This window comes from Falco peregrinus, chromosome 6, assembly GCF_023634155.1.
Source record: "Falco peregrinus isolate bFalPer1 chromosome 6, bFalPer1.pri, whole genome shotgun sequence".
NCBI lineage: Eukaryota > Metazoa > Chordata > Aves > Falconiformes > Falconidae > Falco > Falco peregrinus.
In genome coordinates this window covers 22,707,625-22,731,859 of record NC_073726.1, presented here as the reverse complement: position 1 = coordinate 22,731,859, position 24,235 = coordinate 22,707,625, and the positions used below count along the sequence as shown (strand labels likewise).

The window sequence follows — 24,235 nt, the reverse complement described above, 5'->3', positions numbered from 1 at the left end:
ATGAAATACTTTCATTTGACTCAGTGCCTCATCAAATTAAAAATACCGTTATTGCTCTGATGACCCATCTTTTTTCCTTCTTGTTCCCCACGTGCGGTGGTTACAGACTACATAATAGGTACTGTCCATCAAGCCAAAGGCCTGGAGTTCGATACGGTGCTGATTGCAGATGACTTTGTGAAAGTACCGTGTCTTGGTGGCAATTACCAGAGAGCTAACTTCATTATCGGTAAGAGAACAGCTGTGCGCGGTGCCCATCCTGATCTGAAGGGGGGAAAGGAAAGTGTGCTGCCCGGGCTTATCCTGCAAGCCCATGCTTCTCGGCATTTCAAGCGCCCCCGGCTGCCCTAGTGATTATCAGTCTTGTAGTTTCCTTCACAGTGAAACAGGGGCAGGGGAATATTCCTGCAGTCAAGCTTGTAGCCATCTAGCAACAAAGACCAGCTCCACACCTGGGAAAGACAATGCTTTCCTTAGGTGGCACAGTTCATGCCTTGGAAGAGCTGGTTGCTTCCCAGTGAGCAGAGAGGAGCCTGCAGAGTGAATCTAGAGACTGAGAAGTTTCTCCAGTGCCAGGTCTGTGCCTGGGAGGTGGGAAAACATGTAGCAGTGAACTGCTTCTCCAGGCAGATAGAGACCTGCATTTGCTTGGAGGGAGAAACATGGAATGAGGCAGGAGCTATTGATAGTGTCAGGAACTGCACAGCAAACACAGGAGAGTGCTGCACAGCCGTGCTGCTCTGCAAGTTCACACTCTCCCAGAGAACCACCAAGTGTCCTTCCAGACATGCTAGCTGAAGCATTAGAAGAATGGCAGAGCTGTTCATTCTTGGCCTCTAAAGCTATTGATGATCTTTCCTCCAACCTAGACATGTATCCTGAGGATGAATGGAACCTGCTCTATGTAGCAGTGACACGTGCAAAGAAGTATTTGCTGATGTCAAAGTCCCTGGAAGACCTTTTAGCACTGGCTGGGGTAAGTGAAATCTTTCCAAGGTAAGCAAATGCTGGAGTGGGACAATTGAGGGCCCTGATACCCATGCTTTGTAGCACACTGCCCCAAAGCAAGCCATCATCGTGTGCAATCTGGCTGAGCCACCCTGCCTGTGAACTGCAGCAGCTCCTCAGCTGATGTGTGAGCGCTCCAGAGGCAGAGCAAATGGCCCGGGAGGGCAAACTCCCAGGCATGTTGCTGTCTCCTGAAGATTTAGAGTCTCAGGGCAGCTTTGCAAGTGATGACATCTTGGGCAGGATGGGCAGCTGCCAGTTTAAAAAAGTGCCAAGAGACTCAGCACCCACTTTCCATAAAATCTGCACATCTCTGATTGTTATGTTTGAAGGCGGGGTGTTAATTTATTGCCAGCCAAGTCAGTATTAGGGTAATGAGAAATAAAAGCTAAATCTTAAAACACCTTCTCCACACCCCTCCCTTCTTCCCACGCTCAACTTCACGCCCAATTTCCTCTACCCCCTCCTCCTGAGCGGCACAGGGGAACCAGGAATGGGGGCTCCTTCCTCCTCACACTCTTCCCCTGCTCCAGCGTGGGGTCCCTCCCACGGGAGACAGGCCTCCATGAACTCCTCCAGCGTGAGTCCCTCCCACGGGGTACAGTCCTTAAGGCCCAGGCTGCGCCAGTGCTGGTCCCCGTGGGGGCACAAGCCCCACCAGCAACCCTGCCCCAGCCGGGGCTCCTCTCTCCATGGGACCACAGGTCCTGCCAGGAGCCTGCTCCAGCATGGGCTGCCCACAGGGTCACAGCCTCCTTTGGGCATCCCCCTGCCCCAGCACGGGGTCCCCCATGGGCTCCAGGTGGGGATCTGCTCCTCCATGGACCTCCAAGGGCTGAGGGCACAGCCTGCCTCACCATGGGCTTCACCATGGGCTGCCGGGGAATCTCTGCTCTGGTGCCCGGAGCCCCTCCTGCGCTGACCGGGGGGCTGCAGGGATGTTGCTCTCACATAGTATCACTCCTCTCTCTGGCTGCAATTTGTTGTGCACATTTTTTTCCCCCTTCTTAAATAAGTTATCCCAGAGGCACTCCCACCATTGCTGACGGGCTCAGCCTTGGCCAACGGTGGGTCCATCTGAGAGCTGGCTGGCATTGGTACTATCAGACAGGGGGAAGCTTCTAGCAGCTTCTCACAGAAGCCACCCTTGCGGCCCCCTGCTAACCAAAACCTTGGTTTTGGCCATGCAAACCCAGTACAACACTACTCTGTACTGTGATTTCAGTAGCAAGAACAAGGTTGCCGTGTGTTTTTTTCCACAGTCCTTGCATTTGGATGTTGTCTTCCACATATTCTGACTTTTTATCTTAGTACAAATGTGTAGATTCCCCTTTTTTCTATCTGTAGTGGTTACCAGCTCTTACTTCACTTCCTTCCTCGTGAGCTCCTGCTGGCTCTGCTTGATTTTTGTTGTCACCAAGGGTTTGGGTTTTTTTTGTTGTTGGTTTGTTGTTTTTTTTAAAAAAAAATAATGGAATCATAGAATAGTTTATGTTGGGAAAGACCTTTGAGATCATAAATCCAACCATTAACCCAGCACTGCCAAGCCCACCACTCAACCATGTCCCTGAGCACCACATCTACACATCTTTTAAATGCCTCCAGGGATGGTGACTCCATCATCTTCCTGGGCAGCCTGTGCCAGTGCTTGACACCTTTTCGGTGAAAAGGTTTTTCCTCATACCCCATCTAAACCTCCCCTGGCGCAGCTTGAGGCTGTTTCCTCTAGTCCTGTCACTTGTTACTTGGGAGAAGAGACCGACCCCCACCCCACTGCAACCTCCTGTCAGGCAGCTGTAGGGAGCCACCAGGTGCCCCTGAGCCCCCCCCTCTCCAGGCTGACACCCCCCAGCTCCCCCCGCCGCCCTGCCCCAGCCCCTGCCCCAGCCCGGCTCTGGACACGCTCCAGCCCCTCAGTGTCTGTCCTGCAGTGAGGGGCCCAACACCGCACACGGGATCCGAGGTGCGGCCCCACCAGTGCCCAGTGCAGGGGGACCATCACTGCCCTGGTCCTGCTGGCCGCACTGTTACAGATACAAGCCAGGATGCTGTTGGCTGCCTTGGCCACCTGGGCAACCATGTTGCAAGTCACTTCCCAGGGGTTTAAAAAAAGTATGAAACAACCTGTTCCAGTATCTCTGCTCCCTCTGAGTGTTGTTCCCTTTTTTTCTTGTTTGTTAGGAACATTTCCTTCGGGTGGAGCTGATGAGTGAGGCAGTGCAGCACGGGGCCACCATTGCTTGTTCTGTGCCACAGTGTATGGAAACACTTCAGTCCAGGCTGGTTGTGAAAAAGCTCCCTTTGACTCATGTAGGTCCCCTCCCTGGGGTTCTGAGGTCATGTTTCTAAGTCAGGAGCCTTCGCGAGCTGCTCCAGTTGCTGGCGGGGCAGCTGCGCTCCGTGACTGTTCTGAGCTATCGTACTGGGGAGGGACAGTCAGGGCGCTACGCTTTAGTGGAAGTGAGCAGGGAACATCCCACAGCTGGATCTCCCACCCACAGCTCACTGGCCCTTTACTTCTGCTCTCAACCCCAGCTTGTAACTGGGGGTGATTTCCCAAGCACATGATCTGGTGTGATGTTGCAGTTCCCACAGATCCACTCAAGCCTTAACCTTTCTCTGAGACTAATTGTGGTCTCAGGTGGGGCCAGTTTTGGGGTTTTGTTGTGTCAGATCCCATATCTGACTCTTAAGAGCCAAGGTTGATGCCATGCAACATCCATCTGGGATTAGCAGAGCACCTCTCGCCCCAGTGACAATCTGACTTTTGGGGCCGGTTTGAGTTTTAATCCCACCTTCTGGCTCTGGGGTGGATCCAGGGGCATTTTGGTTGCAGCTGTTAAACAAGCTGTCCCATAGGGGATTTCCTCACAAGGTAGGTGGCAGGAGATGCTTTGGGCATATTGTTCTCTTCCCTGGATGTGAGGGGGTTGCATTTGAGATTGGAAGCAGAGGTAGTGTTCTTTCAGTCTTCCTCTTCTCTGAAATCTCTTTTTCTCCCACAGAGCGATGGCAGCAGGGATGCAGGTGGCTACCTTTGCCACTCTTGTGCGCAGCAGCGCTTTGGCTCTCTGATGCCGCTCACCTTTTTCCCAGAGCTTCAGGAACAGCCTGTCCAGCTCTAACAAAGCCCTCCAGCTCCCCAGAGCCACCCTGGGTACAGGACAAGGCCTAAGGCCTGTTGTCACATCCCAGCTCCAAAATCAGGTGGATATTGGAGCAGGGTTTCAGATCAGCTCTGAGAGGAACCCTCTAAGCCATCTGCAAGGAGCTCTCCAGCCCTGCCTTGCCTTCCCAGAGCTGGTCAGCATGGCCTGCTCTGCATCACTGCACAGGAGAATATCCACTATATAAACTGTATTAGACAGGACGGCGCTTTTTTTGAGAATTACCCCTTCGTTACTTCTGTCACCAGAAAACACCTCCAGTGACCAAACTGCCAGGATATCTGTGCCTATTCCATCACATCATGTCTCTGTGAAATCCCTCTGATCCATCAGAAGAAATGTGACACTGAAAAGTACCCAAAGAAATGCTTTATTCTTGGAAAATGAATTTTTCACTATCAGCTCTAGAAGTCATTAATCTCTCCCAACTAAATTAATTTTCCTTACTTGCAGCCAAGGGATTTCCCCAGACTATTTCCCTTCTCCCTGCAGCAAACCATAAGGGAATGAGAGAGGCAGTGTCTGAAGAACTGCTTTCATTTACTTTCAGTCTAACTCTGATAAACTGGAGAGCGTTTTTCATCCTGAAATTAAATTTGTTTAAAAAAAAAAAATAAAAATAGCCTTGAGGTTTTCTTTTTTCTCTCCCCTTCTGTTAAGAAATCATCTTGGGTTGCATTTATTTACTGGCCATCACAGCAGCAGTGGTGCAAGCAGCACGGTGCTCTTGTAAACGGTGGCTTACGCTCTGCGTTTGAAGACAGCATTGACTCGTCATACCAGAACCTGTGTCATGCAGAGAGCCAAAAAACTGATCTCATGTGAAACTGAATCTGATTTTGGAAGAGATCTGCTCTTGGACATGGGCCCAGAGCCATGAGCCATACCTGCTGGAAGAAGCTCGTGTATCCTTTTGATTTCCATTGAATGGTAGTTGCTTCACTAGCTCTTCTTTCGCTTTCAAAGCACCAAGTCCAGATCAGGCTTTCCCTGTTCTGCTCACGTAAGCATGGGGAGAAGTTCACCCAAGACTTGGATGTTGAATGTAACCACCGAGCTCAGTGCAGACGTTGGACCAGGCACCTCCAGTGATCCAGCCTCACCTGTTTTCCAACCATCCTGTGGTACGCTGGGGAGAGGCAGTGCCATTGCTGGAGGGCTTTGTCTGTCACACATCCACAGTGCTGCTTCCTCCAGCTCCAACAGTCCGGATCAGTGGCACAAACAGGAGGACAAGACACAGCAGTGTGGAAGTTAAGTTGTTAGATACCTACTGCTTTCTAGCTGACTGCTAAAACCCCTTTTGCTGTCCAGCTGAGAAATAGCAGCTGCCACCTTGTTGTCACCCTTTGCCTCGACAGGACTGCAGTACTGGTGGCTGGTGAGCCCTTTCTGCTATGGAGGTGGATTTCACCCCAACCCCGCTCCTGTCTGTCCTCACTGTCCTCCCCACCATCATGGCTGCTGAGATGCCCAACCAGATAAAAAGTCAACTGCTCTGTGTGCATTTTATATACAATATATACATGTTTATACATAAAAAGACATCAGCATAAAGCTGCCATCAGTATAAAACTTATATGAGTTCTGTATCAAGGAAAAATGAGTGGATAACAACTGATGATGGATGAAGGGAAGACATGCAAAGGAAAGTATTTCCTAGGTCGTGTTATTGCCTTCAGTCTTTGATAGTGTCTGTCCCTGAACTGCATACGAGGGCTCACCTCGTACAGCATCAGCACCCTTCACTGCGCTTGCGGGCTCACAGGCGAATGGCTGAAAGAGAGCAGGAAGGGGGTGAGGACGCAGTGGAGGGATGCTCGGCTGGGTGCCTCTCTGTCTGTCACAAGCAGCGCTGCTTTCTGATTTTTGGGGCAAAGTGGCTCTAGTGATGGGGCTGGCGTCCAGCTAGCCCAAATCTGGCTTTGCTCTGGGCCAGTCAATAGGCACTTCTTAGGGCAGGGCAGCCCAGCTTCACCCCCAGCACCCAAACCACATCCCCTGTACCCTAAATGCTCTCTGCTGGGGCAGGCAGCCCCCACCCTGCTCCCTGCTGACCACCAGCACCCGCAGGACTGCCTCCTCTGAATTCTGGCTCCCGATGCAGGATGCCCACTGCTTGTGCGCCACCCGGGGTGCCTGTGGGGCTCACCCACCCACCACTCAGCCGCAACATGGGACACCCGCACACCTTTGGGCGCTCAAGCCGTCTCATCCACTGGAGTCACTTGTTCAGGCTGGGAAGAGTGGCCACATGTCCCTGGTGCAAGGATGCTCCACGCAGAGGGCATCTGGGGACCAGAATGTCCTCTGCCACATGCTTCCACCACTCGGGGAAGCATCTGGCTTTCCATCCGAGCCCCGAGCATCCTCCAGGCTGGTGGGTGCCACAGAGTTGCCCAGCGGTGGGTGCTCAGCCCATGGGGAAGACACCAGGTGGCAGCATGTCGTTCTCAGCAGCAGGTGCCACCAAGGGAATGGCCGTCCCTGGCACCGTGTAGCCCTGCCCTGTGCGCCTGTGGAGGGGAGAGGAGCGGTGCTGGCACCCCAAGGCCTATCCCTGGCTTTCAGGAAAGCACAGAGGCCAAGGACAACTCATCACCAGGGTGAAAAGACCTCGCGGGGCTCGGCACACTTACATTTTCATCCTCCAGCAGCAGCAGGCCACAACACCGGCAACCACCAGCACCGGGAGCCCTGTGGGAAAGATGCAGTGGCCAATGAGCATCTTCCAATGCACAGCTGAAGGCACAGCCTGGCTCAAACAAAACAGCTCTCAAAGAGCCGAAAATGCTTTGTGCACATTCACAAGGTGCCCTCCCCACCCCAGGAAGAAATTTGGGTGCTGCATCCTTCCCCCCTTGGAAGCATTGCCCTCAAACGTGGCATAAACCCCCCACAGCCTAAGGAGGGCTTTTAAGCTAAAATATAAAGGAAAACAAGCCCCTTCTTGCCAAAATAATGCTTTTTGCCCAGCTTACCAATGGAATAGGCCAGGGTCTGGATGGAAACTGGAAAAGAAGAGAGAAATGGAGATTTTTAGCTGCAAAGCTGGGAAAAGGGGGAGATGCTGCGGGATTTGGAGAGAAGGAAAAAAATGCATTGAAAAAGTAAAAGAGCCTTTTCTGGGTGAAAGTAGACCCACTGGTGGGTTATTTTCCCCGGGGAGGTGGCCTGACCTGCGGCATAGTGTGGAGGGGGGGTGGGCAGTGGGGTTGTCCCCAGAGGTGACCCCAGGGCTGTCCCCTCTCCTGTTGTGGATGTGTCCAGTGGTGGGGGCATCTCCCACGGTGTGGATGTCTCTGGTGATGGCCCATCAGGTTCTGGTGGCGCAGCTGAGTGGCTGGCAGCTCCTGGTAGCCCAGGCGTTGCTGCTGGAGAGGGGTTGAAGGTCGGGCTGGTGTTGGTGGTTCCTCCTGGGAAAGTGGTGTAAAACCTTTTAATTTCAAAAATTAAAAGGCACACTCCAGGCAGAACCATTATTTCAGTGCTCAGCCTTGTGCCTGCTTTGGGCAGGTTGCATCGAGGGCAAATAATGCCCATCCAGCAGCTACAAAATGGCATAATTTCACACAATTGCATTAATTTGATCATGCCATTGAAATATTTTGCTTTCCACACCACAGTGGTTGTGGTTTTGCCACAGCCACAGTCACGGCGGCCCCAAACCAAAGCCCATGGGCTGCATTTGCCCCTTCCTCACCCCTCTGGGTCATCCTCTCGGTGTGCGGTGCAGTTGGGAGCTCAGGGCTGGGAGTTTGTGGAGGTAAAGCCGGGTCTCCTTTGGGAAAACACAATGTGGAGACACCGTCAGTGGCAGTGCCCATGCCACCTTTGATCCTCCTCCGTCATACTAGTGATGGAGGTGTCCCCCTTTCCCGGTCCCCATTGTGTCCTGGCTGCTGAGCGAGGGCTTACGGATGCATTGCAGCGTGGTGTTGGTCCAGTCAGGCTTGGTGGAGCCATCACGGAGGATGCATTGGATGAGGCTGGAGGTACCGGCTTTGCGCTTGTAGCCCAGGTTACAGGTGTAGCGCAGGCGGGTGTTGAGCAGGGTGTTGTTGCCCACATTGATGTGCGCGTTGGCCACATCCTTGGGGTGGCTGCATCGCACTGACACTGGAGGGAGGGTAAAAAAATAAGGAGATGGAGAGATCACAATAGGGAATGAAGCTCAGCTTGCTGTGCTGAATGGTACGCAAGGAGGTCAAATCCTGCCTGGGGGTGGATATGAGGAATTGGTACTGCCCTGGGGCTAGGAGAGCATCATCCAGCCTCCAGAAGACAGTGGTAAGATGGCTGTGCCTGTGCACAGGGGATGGAGAAGGGAAAAGCTCTGTTTCCAGAACATTTATAGTTACTCGTAGCAGCTCCTCCAGCTGCCAAAGACTTTTCACAGAATTTCATACCCCTGCCGTGACCATCCTGGGCCAGCAGCCCCAGCTGCATCCTGCCACCAGCTGCTGTATTTAGCTGTGGTCACCACCCCCTTTTATCTCCACCCGTTTTGCAGCTGGACCTGAAAAATTCCAGCAGCTGCAGGAGTCCTCCAGCCACTTCCCAGGGCTTTTTCCCCACTGGAGGCTGCAGCCCATGGCCCTAGAGGCAGCTGAAATCTGAGCATCACATGGCTGAACAATGGGGTAGCGATGGGCTATGATTTACGAATCTTCTTATCCCCAGAAGGGCTCGTGCTTCCCCTTTGGCCTTGAGTTGAGGTCGATTTTGCAAGGGGGTGTTGCAATTTCACTTCTTTTTCTGGTGCAATGGTGAAAGTTTCTCAGCTGCCCCGAGACTGTGCCCACACCTAGACCCCTGCCACAGCGTGGGAACGGCTCACTCACAGCCCTGGCCACTGCCAGCTTTTGTCCCCCAATGTGAGCCGCTGTGGAGAGGTGATGCTTCAGTGCCAGCATGGAGAGATGCACAGTGGGAATAAATCAATATACAGCCAGGCTGGAGTGGCTTACAGCTGGGATGGGGCAATGCATAGCTGGGATGTGATGCACAGCCCGGATGGATCAATGCATGGCCAGGACGAGGTGCACAGCTGGGATGGAGCAATGCATCGCCAGGATGTGATACACAGCCGGGATGGATGGAGCGATGCACAACCAGGATGTGATGCACAGCTGGGATGGAGCAATGCACAGCCAGGATGTGATGCACAGCATGGATGAACTGATGCCCAGCATGGATGGAGCAATGCCCAGCTGGGATGATGCACATTTGGTACAGAGGAATGCACGGTTGGGCTGGTATCAGGAGTGGGGTGGTGATGGGAGGACAGTGGGGCCAGGAGAGCAATGGCAGTGAGGACAAGAGCACAACAGGGGTGGGAAAGTGCTGGTGATGGGGATAGGAGCCCGCTGGGGACAGGGGTGTGATGGCAGTGGGGACAGGTGCATGATGGAGATGAGAGCACAATGGAGATAGCAGCACGAAGGGGATACAGACAGGAGCACGGTGGCAGTGGGGACAGGAAGATGACATGCTCCCCCAGGCACCAAAACCACACAGAGATAAAAATCTTAATCTTAAAAAAAGCCTCCCCAAATTATTATGTATCCCCAGAACATCCCAGGGAGGGTCTGCTCCATTTCAGTGCTCAGTGGGTCCGTGCCATGTCCCCTGGCATCGGGACGGCCTGAAGAGCTGCAGCTGCCATGCCCGGAGGACATGGGCGATGCTGCAGCCACACATAAGCACGTCGGTTCTCAGCCTTCTCTCAAGGCGGTGGTGAAATTTCTGGGAGCATTTCAAGGAAGCTCCACAGGCTGTTTCACAACACCCTTGCATGTCACCACACCTGAAGCCCTGCCATAAAATGAACTAAAAGCTCTTCCAGCGTCAAGATAACCCGCAACCATGTCTAACAAAAATGTCCAGGAAAAACAAGGACTTGCAAGTCCTGCTTATGCCTTTCAGCTTTTAAACCCGATCTTGTCATCCCATTCCCACCGAAGCACCTTTTTTCTGGTTGATCTGACTGTAAAATAATCTCCTCTTCCAAAAAATGCCCAAGTCCTTTGATGACAGAACCGCAGTGTCTCTGCTCTCCAAGATTGCACCATCACTGTACAAATTTCAGTTAGTTTGATGAAATAAAGCATGTGCCACGGGGGAAAAGGGGAGAATATTGTTGGGGATTCAGGTTTCCAGCACTGCCACAGCCCTGGAGTTTTGCGGCTAAGATTTAGGCTTCCTTTTATACCTCAGTAGCGAATTGAAAATTATGTCAAAGACAGATGGGTGGGGAGAGCCATGACCATGATAAAACTCTGGCTTCCAAGCAAGGAGATCTGCAGTAACTACAAGCCTGTCTCTTCTCTTATTTGCTTTGAAGTAGATTGATCAAATTCCCTGGATCTGCACACTGCTGGAGACTTACACACAGCAAAAAACAACATCTGTCTTCTGTTCCTGTTTCTTTCAAGGAAAAACTGACGAGACTCTCCCAGGGTGCCCAAAAACCTCTCCCTGCTTGTCTCTGTTCCTCTGAGCTTTGCCAGCTGAGTTTTCCCATTCATGTCTCAGCTCTAGTGCTCATTGTTTCATTAGCCAACCTCCCAAATGAGCCATGGTGCCAGGTACCAGTCTTCCTGGGAAAATACCCCCAGCTGCTTTATTTCCATCTGAATTCCCTGCCTCCTGCTGATACTAAATTTCCAGGTTGAAACACACGCACAATATTCAGGGGGGGTTTATATTTGCACGAATTGACCGCATGTTTCTGCTTTGCTTGTTTTGGCTTTCCCCACCAGCAATCTCAAATGAAGCCAGCGAGGATGAGCTCATCCCAGCATGCTGGGATGCAAACAACATAGGTGCTGGGTGGCGGGGGGAGCTGGGGGGGTCAGCCTGGAGAGAGGGGGCTCAGGGGGGACCTTCTCACTCCCTACAACTGCCTGACAGGAGGTTGCAGTGAGGTGGGGGTCGGTCTCTTCTCCCAAGTAACAACAGGATGTGAGGAAACAGCCTCAAGCTGTGCCAGGGGAGGTTTAGATGGAGTATGAGGGAAAATGTCTACATCGAAAAAGGTGTCAAGCACTGGCACAGGCTGCCCAGGGAGGTGAAGGAGTCACCATCCCTGGAGGCATTTAAAAGATGTGTAGATGTGGTGCTCAGGGACATGGCTGAGTGGTGGGCTTGGCAGTGCTGGGTTAATGGTTGGATTTATGATCTCAATGGTCTTTCTCAACCTAAACGATTCTATGATTCTATGCTTTTGGAGAGGCGAGACACAACGAAACATTCCCAGTCCAGCAGCGATGCTTGGCTGCCAACGAGCCACAGCCCCATGGAAAACCCACAGACCCCACCCAGGGTGAAACCCTGCGGCGATGCAGCTCCCTTGAGTCCATCACACCGACCCTAAAAATCACCCCCAGCCTCCCTGGACATCGGGGATGGGGGATGGGGGGTGGGGGTGGGGCGGGCGGGGCACCCGGGGGTGACAAGGAGAATGCAGGGTGCAGCCTGGGCACCTCAGGAAGCAATGTGGGTGCCCCGGGGGGAGTGCGGGCAACCCACCGGGGGAGGGCACCTAGAGAGGGGTGTGGTCACGCGGGGGCACTCCGGGGAGCGGCGTGGACTCCCCGAGTGGGTGCTCGGGTAGACCGGGGCGCAGTGCGGGCACCCCGGGGACGGCGACGGCGCCCCGGCGGCGAGCCAGGCAGCCCGGGGGACCCCGTTTACCGGTGTCGGCGGCGGCCCAGGGCAGCAAGAGGGCGACGGTCCCGCAGAGCAGCAGCAGCGGCGGCGGCCGCGCCATGGGACGGCGGCGGCGGCCCCGGGGCCGGGCCGGGCTGGGGGGCTCAGGGCTCCCGCGGGGGCTCCGCGGCGCTGCCCCGCCGCCAGCCGCCGCCGGCGGACATGTCCAGCGTGGTTCCAGTCGCTTCCCTTTCGCTTTCGCTTTCGCACCGGGGCTACCGACCCAGACGCACCGCCCTGCCGGGGATGGGGGCCCGGGGTAGGGAGGGGATGCAGTGCCCGGGGCGGGGTGGAGAGGCAATGCCCGGGGTGGGTGGGGATGTGGTACCTGAGAGGGGATGCAATACCCAGGAGGGGATGCAGTACCGGGGGTTATGAGATACCCGGGGGGGGGGGGAATGCAACACTCAGGAAGGGATGCAATACGGGGGGGGGGGGGGGAATGTGAGATACCCACGGGGACGAACCAATACTGGAAGGCTAAAATACCTGAAAAGGGGGTGCATTACCCAGGGGGATATGATGCCCGGGGCAGGGGAGACAGCACCTCTAGAGAAAGCAGTACCTGGGGCGATGCAATACCTGGGGGCTGCTGCAGTACTCAGCTGAAAGGTGTGATACCCAGGAGGATGTGGTGACCAGGGGGGACGTGGTAGCAGCGGGATGCAGGATCTGGGGGAGGGATGGAATTCTGGGCAGAAGATGATGCAGCACTTGGCATGGGGATACACTGCCCAGGGGGATGTGGTACCCAGGTGTACAATTCCTCCCCTCCAGTTCCTGGGGGGAATCTGGCTGGGTGCGATGCCCGGGGGCTACACAGGACCCTGGGGATGCAGATATCCCAGTGCCAGAGCTTGCTAGTCCCCAGGCAAACCTCAAAAGTGGAAATCAAGTTATGATTCAAGGCCCTGGAAGATATACAGAGGGCTCCAACCTGTGGTGCACCTGGGACTGCACTGCTTCTACAGGTCCAGCTTACAACAAATCTTCTCAAAACTGCCCTATGGCTCTTTGCTTGTGACCTCTTGGCTTTGTCTGTCTCCATTCCTTCTTCTATTGACTGCAAGTCACTTTGTCTTGGCAGTGAGTTTCAGAAAACAGCTTTTCACATATGAAAGGGGTCAAATGAATATAGCATTTCATGGCCAATTAGCAATTCTTTATGCAAAGTAGGTAAATTCTCCCTTTGCTCATCAAGGAGAGAACATTAACCTCAGTTAACCTCCCCTGAAGCAAAAGAGTCAATGATAGTGGCCCAGCCAGTTGATGAACCTCTTAACCCTGCCAAGTGTATTTGAGGAAGAGCTGTGTATGAGACTGCTGATCTTGAAAACAACGCGTACCTGTCACAACACTCTCCAGACTATCAAGCTGCAACAAGGTCTTTTACCATCTCATACCAGCATACTCTTCATACAGTACCTCTACTGCCTTATCCTCACCTCATTCAGGACCCGCTCTCTCCTCTCTTGTTTTTTCCTCAGCTGCTCTCTCTTCATTAGCTCTCAACCACTTAACAGAACCAGCCACACCTGCAGATTATCTACATCGGCCAACCCGCCGCCCCTGAAGCCAACTCACAGTTGTATTTTATCAATGCTAATTAACCCAGCTTCAGTCCACTACACTTCCCCCCCCCCCCCCTTTTTTTTTTTCTTATGTTTTTAACAATCATTATAACCTTTTTACAAATAATTTTTTCATACAGTCCTCTATAACTCCTCTATACATACCCACATGAAGATCCCACTAAAAATGTTGAAGGCCACGCAGATGAAAATGCTGTGCCAGTCATATACCAGTTAAGTGACAACTCAGATTCCCAGGGCTCAGTGTTTAAATTGCTGTTGATTAAGCACATCTTTAACCTATGTACTCTGGACAGGTTGGGATTTCACATGACGAGCATTACAAAAAACAATCAGCAGGTTAGAGTTCACAATCAGCTTACGCAAGAATAGCTGAGGGTAATAATACTGTTTTTAAAAAAGTCTGTGAAGGCTTTACTCCATGCATTCTTTTGAAAGTCATATAAAACCCAATCCTGTCATAACTTTCTAGATGAAGATTTTGTGATCCTGGTGAAAACAAGCCCTGTAGCTACCAATCTTCCAGAAGATAGGCCAAACTATGTGTGAGAGTTTATATTAGCTGAACTGGAGAATTGCAATGCCTGAGAATGGCACATTTTCAATAGAAAGCCTTTCTACAAAAAGTCAGAGCTATTAAATGACTGTGGCTTCTGATTTCTAGCTGACCCCCGCTGAACCCTGACTGATCCCTGTCCTGGGGAGCCCTTTGTGCACTCCTCCAATACAAGGCAACAAAAGATGCTTCCCAACTTGTCCTCGTCCCATGCACCAAGACAAGGATGTGACCCTAAAGCATCCCTCACAGTGGTACACAGAGATACACATCTTCTGTATTGTCAAAGGGCTTCTTCACCTTCCTGTATCCGAGCTAACAATTTAAGAGTTGTCTGTTTTCAATTGCTTCAACCATCTGAGCAACAATTTTTGGGCTGAGCTATCTGCCACCATCTCACCTTGTATTGCTTTTGGAAAGGTTGAGCAGAAGTGGTTGAGGAGTTCTGCTGGGGTTTTGCTTGTTTCTCCTTAGATGTAGTGTGTGGAAGCGTTGTGTTATTGACTATGACTCTTTAACTGAAGATTTTGGGGTAAGAAAAGCTGGATTCTAGGCCAGGACTAGAGATCAGTCCAGTGTTTTTGAAGAGAGACAAAATGCTTATTTCAAGATGCCAGCACCAGGGATGCAAAGCAATCTTCTTCCTGGGCAAAAATGTTCCTTTGGTCTCACTTTCCAGCTAAGAGCAACCAAAACTGATGCTTATACAGCAAAATAGTACAAGACCAAACAATTAATCTGCTTCTGGTTTTGTTTGATTTAGCCAGGAATTATTTAATTTCTTATCAGCTCTGACATACGTGTTGCTGCATTGAGTGCATATAACCCAATTAGGATGTGAGTTCATCATAAAATGTTCTTATCTCACAGGAATATTTCGGAGTATGGTTCATTCTGCTCATTGCATATGCTAAGTAAAAAAGGGTTGCTACAAACCATTTGTAAAGCTCAGGTTTGCAAACTGAAATGACTTCCCATCAGGTTACCATCCCTGCTTTAATATTATCTTACCTACCATTAATCAGTTCAGGCAAGAAACAGTCACTGCCCCAGACTCTATCCCAAAGTGGCATTGCCTACTGTGCTTAAAGGCACCTGGAAAAATCAAAATACAGCCCTGAAAAAAAAAAAGCCTCACCAGAAATGGAGGGTTTTCCTTAACCAGGAAGAAATTACAATGCTAACATTTTGCCTTATGGGAGCTACAAAAATATTGAGCCTCTCTAATGAAAGAAGCAGATGGTTTTCTGGTGATGTGATAGTAATTATCCCTGCTGGGAGCACACAGCAAATGCTCAATGTAGGCACAGGGTTTTGAGAGGCAAAAGCGTGACCTGCACCTGCAAGGACTAAATGAGGTTAACCTGACACTGCTTCCCACCCAGGAGACAATAAATGCAAAAGACCTTATCCTCTGGGTGTTACAGATTAGTTCTAAAAGTTAAACATGTTGAATAATTATAATAATAATAGCAATACAAAGAGGAAGAAGACGACAAAGAAGATAAATATAAGACAAAGAAGAGGAAGAAGACAAAGATGAAGAAGAAGAAAATGAAGGAGATCCAGTGCTTTGCATTGCAGGCAAGGCCATTTTCTGATAAAAGTTAAAATACAATGCACTTACACTTTCTGTAGTTTTACATTGTGATGCACATTGAAAACTTCATATATTGCATGTAAGTTGGCAGAACTGGTAGAAGCAGGGTGCTTTTGCTCACAGAACTCCCCCATCATGGGTATAAGCTGCTGTTGCATTTACAGCATCAAGCTGGGGAGGATCCTGCCTTTCCAAAAGCTGCTCCTGAGCTTCACAAGAGAAATTGCTCCATGTTGGAGTTTCTGGAAGTGTGACTTTACTGCTGAGGAAGCCAGCACAAGCTGGCTGAAAGGCAGGGTGGGGTGTGCACAGCTCATGGGCTTGCAGGGGATCTCCGCTGGTTTTTTTTTTTTTTTGAAAAATCAGCTCCTTTTCCATTTTGGGTGATGCCAGTAAATGGGGAAGCACTGATGAAACCACAAAATGGGGGTTCTGCCTCAGGGTTGCTTTGGGTCTTAATTTCTGGGTTTCCTGACTTTTGGGAATTTCAGTTCTTGGTTTGTGAGGCCATTAAAATAAGCGTTACAGCCTTTTCTCAAAAAGAAACATTAGATTTTTGTCACAAGCCTTTATTTTATGCTATTAACTCAGATCCTAGGAGGCAAGGGTTACTTGTACCAGAACAAATAATCCTAGTTGCAATCACTGACAAAACACAAGGCTGTAAAATTTCTAGCTGGTAGCTTGGACACACCCCTCTTTGCCTGCAAATAATATCCCCAGAGGATTTGTCTTAAAGAAAAAAATAATGCTTCTCACTTTTTTTTTTTCTTCTCTGATAATGAAAAGGAGGATGGAAGATTTGTACAGTTCTCTCTGCAATTGTCACAGCACTCTCCAAACCATCCAGCTGTAACAAGGTCTTTTACCATCTCATACCAACATACTCTTCATGCCAGTTCCTCTGCTGCCTTCTCCTCATCCAGGGCATGTGTCTTCTCCTCTCTCTGCTTCTTCCTCCTCTCTCTTCATTGGCTGCCCAACCTCAACAGAACCAGCCACAGCTGCACCTTTGTCTACATCGGCCAACCCACTGCCCCTGAAGCCAGCACACAGCTGTATGTTATCAATGTTAATTAACCCAGCTTCATTCCTCTACATACAATGACTTTCTAGGAGCATATAAATTCTATCACATGGGGCTTGTTTCCTTTTTCTTTTCCCCAGGGTAAAAAAATATATGCATAGTGTCATATGTCTGCTGCTAGACAGTGTAACAAATTATAGGCAGGTTGTGACATTGTGGGGAAAATAATTTCTGTATATTCATCTTTAAAGCTGATATTTGTAAAATTGAGCTTGCCTCTGTCTGCTATTGAAAGCTGTAAAATATGGCAAATTGGAAATCTTGACTTTAAAAGCCTTGTGCAGAGCAAATGGTGCTGCATCACTGGAAAGGCTTGCAAGAAACTGCATTTCCCCCCCCTTATAAATAATGTAGGGAGATTCTCTCTGACCTCTACAAGTGGTTGAAGGAAACAGCTTGTTATAGTGGACTGAAAGCTAAAGGAAAAAAGCATGTTTGTGAGCAGGTTATTTGACAGATCTCCTGTCTCCAGGTGGCTGAGACTAAGGAAGCTTTGGCTTGGCTTCACATTGAGTTTGGGGGAAAAGCCCAGCATGGGGAGCATGACAACAACACCCTGTTGCCACTGGGAGCTGGAGGAAGGCAGCCACCACTCCTGGAGAAGCAGCCACAGCTTCTCCTTGCTGGGAGGATGGTTGCTTTCCTCTCTTCATTGTGAGAAAATAAATATTTGTAACAAACATCCTGACTGAGTGCATCACCTACCCACAGCAATACCTTTCCCAAAGGCCTCCTGGGGGTTGCAGAGATGCTGAGAAGGAACCAGCGAAGGGCTCCAAGCCTGGTATTTATAAGTGGTTCTCTCTACACCATGATTTTGTAGATGTACTGATATGCAAGTAAGGAGGATAGAGTAGGCTCTGAGCTGACTTGTTACCCCAGACAGTTATTAGAAGTTCCCATACAGTATATTCTTATCCTTCCTCCATGTCACAGTTCAGAAGAGGATTAAGCAGCTGCTGCTGCTCCTGCAGGTCATCATAGGTGTAACCATGGCCTCATCAGACTGGTGTTTCACATATAACAACTTCAATAACATGTAAGTATGGCCACAAGGATATGAAGTATTGGTAAGTGAGCTTCCAGGATGTGCTAGGGGAGTTTTAGGTTGGATATTAGGAAAAATTTCTTCATGGAAAGGGTGGCCAAGCATTGGAATAGGCTGCCCAAGGAGGGGGTGGAGTCACCATCCCTGGAAGTGTTCAAAAAACACATAGATGGGGTGCTTAGAGGCATGGTTTAGTGGTGGGCTTGGAAGATCTGGGTTAACAGTTGGACTTGAGAATCTTAAAGATCTTACCCAACCTAAATGATTCTATGATTCTATCAATGTGAGCAGCCAGGCAGCATCAGGGGATCTGTATAGGTCTAGAGAAGCAAATATGAGATAAAAAGTTGCCACCAGAATCAACAGCAAAAGAAAGCATAAAGCCTGAGTGGTTAAAGCAAGGAATTTCTTCTGAAAGGGTGAATTTTTCCTGGTTAGACATGTTTAATCCCTGAGGTGTGAGATTATGCAGAGAGCTAGATAAGAAAAGGTTTGTTAAGAAGACAGACTGTGGTGATCAGGCAGAGGGTTTGGCCAGACAAGCTTAATGACCACCCATGTTTTACACCCAACTGGCCCCTCGTATACCCTTTTCTGGCTATTCCTCCTTTTTTCCTCCCTGATTCTCTTCCCCAGTACACTCCTTCACCAGTGTGCAGTTTCAACACCCCCTTCCCAATACCCAGGACCTAAGCATTTGCATCGACATCAGTCATAAAGTCCCAGGTCACCTGCAGTATCTTGACAGCGCATCAATTAGCATGAGTGATTAGGTTTGTTTCTTGTCTTTGGCCTCATTATGTTTGCCCACTGCGTTTGGGTCCCTGTGTATCTTGTTTACAGCTTCCCCTTTTTCTTATTAATCCTTTTAGTATTGCCAAGGTACAAAAAAGCCCTCATTCTCTGCGTAAAGCACAGGAAAACATGCAACTGAGGAGTGTGTCCTTTCTGCAGGAGAAAAAGCTGCCTGTGGCTGCTGCCATGATTTTGGGATGAGGCAAAGAATCCAAGAGCAGCAGAGCTTGAGAGCAGTAGGGAGATGCTGAACACAGTGAGGAAAGGGCTTGCACAGCATCTCAAACACATCTGTGGAGCTTTTAACACCTGCATGACAGCTGAGGAGTGCCACCAGTCAAGTCAGCTAGCCAGAGGATGAAATTAAGACCCTCCCCACTCCCAGTAACGAAGTATTTGGAGTTAGGACCTTGGCTTGAAGTAGCAAAGAAGTCACATATGTTAATTAAATTCAGAGGTAAATCAATTAACTGGTTGGTACAGACCACTACGTTTTGACAAGGAATGCCATGGATTTCTGAAAACAGTAGCAGAACAGAAGAGTAGTTTGAGAAAAGCTCCAGCCTGGACTTAATTTTCATGAAACTGTATTTTTTGGAATGAGCTGTCTTGTCTGAAGCCAAAGGCTATTTACAATGCATGGATGGAAATGAATACGCTAACATTCATTGCAAGTTAATACAATTTTTAAAAGAGCAGGCATTTCTTCTGAGGTTAAATCCACACAGATGTATTATAGTGTAAGTAGACAAGGTAGATTAAAATCTGAGTCATGAAGTAATCACTCTATAAAAAATATATTGGAAGAGTTTATATGGTAGGAACAATTTATTTGTCATGGTGAAGAACTCAGTCTTGCAAACTATCCATATTCTTAAATTTTTTTAGCTTTTAATAAGATGCAAGGACATGGCGTTGTTTCCAAACGATGAGTGCTCATCCACATACATCATGGGGTTTTACTAGACACAAAAATTAAACTAAAATATTACATTTTAGAGTGCCTTGTCTTTTTTTGTTGATATCTATAACTTTTCAAGTTCCTTTCCTGCTTCACCTGAACTGAGGGTTAAAACCATATCCCTTCAGCCGTGAGAGTTGCTCTACACCAGACTTACACACAGAATTCCTCCCTTACCTGTAGGGTCTTGTGTGGGGAATTGGTTGCTGAAGAAGTCTGAGTAGATGCCAGTACTTGCCAAATACAGTGCTGTGCCTGTTAATAGCTCAAGTCAATGCTTTGAAAGTCTGCTAGCAGACTACACACCTCACCCAGATTTACACATCAACGATATAGATAATCCCACTTGACCCAGCTGCCTTCATTTCCATTGGAGTCTGCAGGGAAAATTTGCACTTTCTGGATATGACATAACTGGTTTCCGTTAGAGGTCCCAGTCAGGACTAGAAAATATCTGCAAAGACTTCAGTTTATTTTCATGTTTTAGCTAGCAGAGCTTTCACATGAGCAGAAAGACAACATGTAGTTTTGCAAAAAATGCCAACTACCTCTCTCGCTTTTTGTGGCTAGCAGGACATTTTGTAAGGACACAAAGAGGAAGGAGTATTTAACTATTTGCAGCCAGCATTTCAGAGAGACTTGCTCGGAAATATGGAAAGAAGCCCTCTGCTCTGTCCTGCCACCTTCCTGGTATTTAGCTGATATTGAGATTTAGATCTACAAAGCTTGGGCTGTCTTGCAACTGCCATTTTGAAGGCTATTTTCTTAAACCATTGGATGTAATTGATAGGGAAGAGAGTCCTCAATTTCTTGGTCATTCACAGGGAGAACGGCAGAAACTAATGTTAACTATCTACAACCTCCCACCCTGCAGAAGAAAGGTTGCCCACATCTTTCACAAAATAGAGTAGCTTATGTTTTAAGAGATAATATTCAAGCATTCAATTAATTAATGCCAATGGTAAAGTCTAATAAAGAGGAATTTTGAAGCTGGAGGTACAGTAGCCTCCAGAAAAATACCAGTATCAGAACACTTTGCAGGAGGGGGATATTAGCATGAGAATCAAGACACACTGTGACCCAATATACTTGACGTTTCCCTGTAAACAGGAGAGCATACACATTATTCATGTGGTCTCAGTCCATGGAAGATCCTGGATCCATTTTCTCTCAGATATGAAGACTATATAAACACCTAGGTAGATTGCAAGCACTTTTCTGTTTTATCTCCTTCCCATAATATACTATTTATGGGGTAACACCACCTCTCAGCTTCAGCCAGCAGCATGTCCCATGATGACAGTAGGGAAATAAAGACACCCTCTACCCACCCTCATTTCAGAGACCAAGGAGCCCTGCTTGTTGCTTGTGTTTATGCTGCTCAGAAGAGTAAAACAAACAACTTTTATTGCAAGACTGGCTTAAGCAGAGACCACTTGAGCTTTTGCCTACAGAAGACTGTACATAATTACATGAAAACAAGCATGGTATCAAGTGATTTGGACAAATCAATCATACTTGAAGAGTAATTCAAAGTTTTGACTGAAACAATGCAGATTGTTCCGGTTTTTCCTCGGCTAGATTGTACAGAAAAGCAGAATCAGAAATATTAAGTGTCATTCCTCTGCATTAATTGTGTGATTGAAAAACATACTTGTTCCCTGTCAACTAGGAGACAGTGCTAGTCATCCCATTTTGCATGTTATGTGAACTCAAGGCAATGTACAGAACAGCAATTTTGAGTGGTCAGAGATATGGAAAAACTCTCTGAAGATGTTGGAGAGGACTGTGAGAAAGCCTATATTTCTCAGGAACAGTACAGAGGTCTCATGGCATGCCAAACTGAAAGAAGAAAGTAATAAACCCAGAAGTTCCAAAAGGCAAAGCCACGTAACATAACACACTGCCAGACAGCAGAAGTCCTCACAGACAAAACCAGCTGGTCACTTTACCATATTGCCTGTGGACAGAATTAAAGAGAAACATGTCATCCAGAATGGTGGACCTACTCTAAAGGTTTATACTAAGCCTCTAATTTTCTAGAGACAAAAATGAAGGCTGTTTTTGGAACAGATTACCCACAATGACTTTACACAGGGCTCGTCTTCTTCCTTATGGCCACTACCAGGGACATGATAGCAGATGGGACACTTTAAGGCTTATCCATCTGATGTTTCCTGGGATACCAAACCAGATAAATAGATACCTGCCACCATGATGCACCTCTGACAGTCCTAGCTGCCCACCTGATGGCAAACCAGCTACCACTGGGGCTTTCAAACAGATGCATCGCTGTTCTTCCTCTTCCACTCTGCTAATTTGTTCATTGAATTATGAAATGAAGCTCTTCAGTCCTGCTTGTTAGCATGATCAGCTCCTCTGGCTGCCTCCCAGCTGGTTCTGCTTGCCACCACTTCTGTGACACCATCATACTGCTCTCCTGGAAAGGACACAAGAAAAATACATCTTGGCCTTCCATCTGAAACATGCTAGAGGGGTCCAGAAACTCCCTTTTTTATTCTGTACTGAGGAGCAGCACTCTAGAAAGCAGGAAGCCACAAAGAGCAAGCCTTCTGAGAACTTGAATTGCATTTTTAATTCGGTATTTAAGGGGAAAGGATGTGTCTGTGTAAATCAAGCTCATCGAGAGCATTTTGCTCTGCTGGAAGGTTTTGATAACAAACTGGTAATGTTGCCTGCTAGATGGTTTCTGGATAGCCAGTGGGGTGGTATAAAAAAACAGACCTTTGGAAGATAAGACCAGCAAAATTTCATGTATTTATTTTTAAGAACAAATGAAGAAAACTCACATTAAACAGACAGACTAGCAGATGAGCTTGGCAAATGCCTTACAGCACACAAGAGACCACGTAAAGAAGGCATCAGAGTGATTGGTGAGACACTTATAAATGGGAAAATAAAGCTGACAGGACCGATGGGTAATATGCACCATTACAAAAGATGAATGCAGTGGGGGTGAGAAATGTATTTTTGATGTAAGAGGACCTAGGAAGACAGCGAAGGTAGCGGAAGGGGACCTTGACTTAAGTACACTGGAGGACAAGGGAGATGGCTTTTCTAGTGGTATTTTCAATGAGTAAACCTATAAGGTTGTGATGGTACAGCCATCTAAACAGAAGAGAGTAAGGGACTAAAAGAGAATTTAGCCATGGGATTGGAAAGAAAAAGATGGATGCTGGCTATGGAGAGAGGTCAGAAGCAGCAAGACCTGAACACAGAATGCGGGGTGAGGTCGGATGGAGAATGAGGTCTTCTCATGACAAATATTATATTTTTTGGTGGTGGTGATGGTGAAGGGAGAGGGAGAAGATTTGGGAACCAGGATGGGGGAAAGCAAGATGCTAGACAGCATATTTTCACATGAAACAATCAAAATGTGAGCTTCAAGGAGTAACAGTTTATCATATCAACAATGAATGCTAAATTCCCAGGACATGAGGTCTCTAGGGACAGGTTTCTAAAGCACTGAAGTGTCAAAAGATGTAGAGAGGGGCCTAAATATAGTTCCCAAATGTGTCTCTGCTCCAGATTTGAAGTTATTCAGTACAGAGAGCAGCCCCTTGCCTAGTAAAATAGCCAGAAGATGTGTAGAAGTTGCAGTCAACATCTTCCTATGGGTGAAACTTTCCTTTTTGTAAGTTCTCTGTGCTAATATCCAGCCCCCTCACATCCACTTGGAATATTCACAAGGCCAGACAGGAAGTAGTTGAGAACAGGCTGGACATTATGAACAAAACCAAAGGCTGTTAGCACAGCCACATTCAGCCTTAGGTGGTTGATCTTAAATAGTAAAATACCACAGTTCTGCTATCACAATCTATGCAGAAAACTGCAAAACCACAAAGCCAGAAGTTGCTTTGTGGAAGCACTTATACATAACTGCTGTTCCTTTATGCCTTCGTGCCCATCAGGGTAATACTTTACTGATGCGTATTTCAGAATTTGGGGGTTTTAAGGCCAACACATAAAGTATTACCTAGAGTAATCTTGCAGGGTCACTTGTATCTTAAGGTGTGATAATTTGTTCTGAGCAGCTGTAATATGCTTTCACAAAGAAACACAGCTTCTACAGCCATGGTTTAATGATAAGTAAATCTAGCTTCAAAACTTCTAAACGGAATGAAACCCTACTATAACTATATGTTGCAAGGCACCGACCCAATATAAATTTCATCTTTTGATTGTAGTTGGTTCAAAAAGTGTTGATAGATTCCACAGTTATCATCTGGCCTTATGCCAGATCAGGTGTTGTTTGCTCTTCCCAACCAACAAAGGGAATAAGAGCATAATACTAGTGTTAGCTAAAGAAATACTAGTTTCTTTTTCATTCAAAGTACATTTGTATTGCTGATAATGGAGCAGTGAACAACTCTGATGTTAATTGCTGAATCACAGTATAAGGAAAATCAAAAAATAAAATACTGAGAACATTTTGGCTAGGATTTGAAATACTGTGAATTTATTTTAAATAAAAGCTGTTAAATGGGGGTATTCCTCAGACTGATTTATTTTGCTGCAGCTGCATGTAATTAAGCTCAAGGTTCTGCACAACACTTACAATCTTTTACTTAGCATGCATACAGAAATGCTTTTTTTCCCCTGGTACTGTTATAGATATTTTTTTACTTTCTGTCACAGGGTACATTTTTTTTTAACCTGTATTTTTCAGAGCAGAGGGTGCACAGCA

At 48.1% G+C, this 24,235-nt stretch overlaps 2 protein-coding genes across 9 annotated transcripts in view; one reads left to right on the top strand and one right to left on the bottom strand.

Annotated features, from left to right (window-relative positions):
* Positions 1-4,938, top strand: part of FBH1 (F-box DNA helicase 1) — a 31,527-nt gene extending 26,589 nt beyond the window's left edge. For all 5 annotated transcript variants that reach the window (XM_027783692.2, XM_027783690.2, XM_055808038.1 and 2 more), the window contains exons 18-21: positions 107-229; positions 870-976; positions 3,190-3,318; positions 4,014-4,938. In XM_027783692.2, coding sequence (XP_027639493.2) covers positions 107-229; positions 870-976; positions 3,190-3,318; positions 4,014-4,133 — 479 coding nt within the window. In that variant the 3' untranslated portion in view covers positions 4,134-4,938. The remainder of the gene's footprint in view (positions 1-106; positions 230-869; positions 977-3,189; positions 3,319-4,013) is intronic.
* On the bottom strand, positions 4,780-12,094 carry IL15RA (interleukin 15 receptor subunit alpha). Of its 4 annotated transcripts, none has more exons than XR_008747771.1 (8): positions 11,874-12,094; positions 8,094-8,294; positions 7,879-7,956; positions 7,355-7,591; positions 7,157-7,186; positions 6,815-6,872; positions 5,063-6,691; positions 4,780-4,986 (listed from the first exon to the last, which is right to left on the bottom strand). XR_008747771.1 is itself a non-coding variant. In XM_055808039.1 (7 exons), the coding sequence occupies exons 1-7, from the start codon at positions 11,947-11,949 to the stop codon at positions 6,589-6,591; spliced, it is 783 nt and encodes a 260-aa protein (XP_055664014.1). In that variant the 5' UTR covers positions 11,950-12,094; the 3' UTR covers positions 4,780-6,588. The 4 variants fall into 4 exon arrangements, 1 of the variants encoding a protein (XP_055664014.1); XR_008747770.1 differs by having other exon boundaries at positions 4,780-4,961; XR_008747769.1 differs by having other exon boundaries at positions 4,780-5,951; positions 6,367-6,691.
* Positions 12,095-24,235: the final 12,141 nt, after the last annotated feature.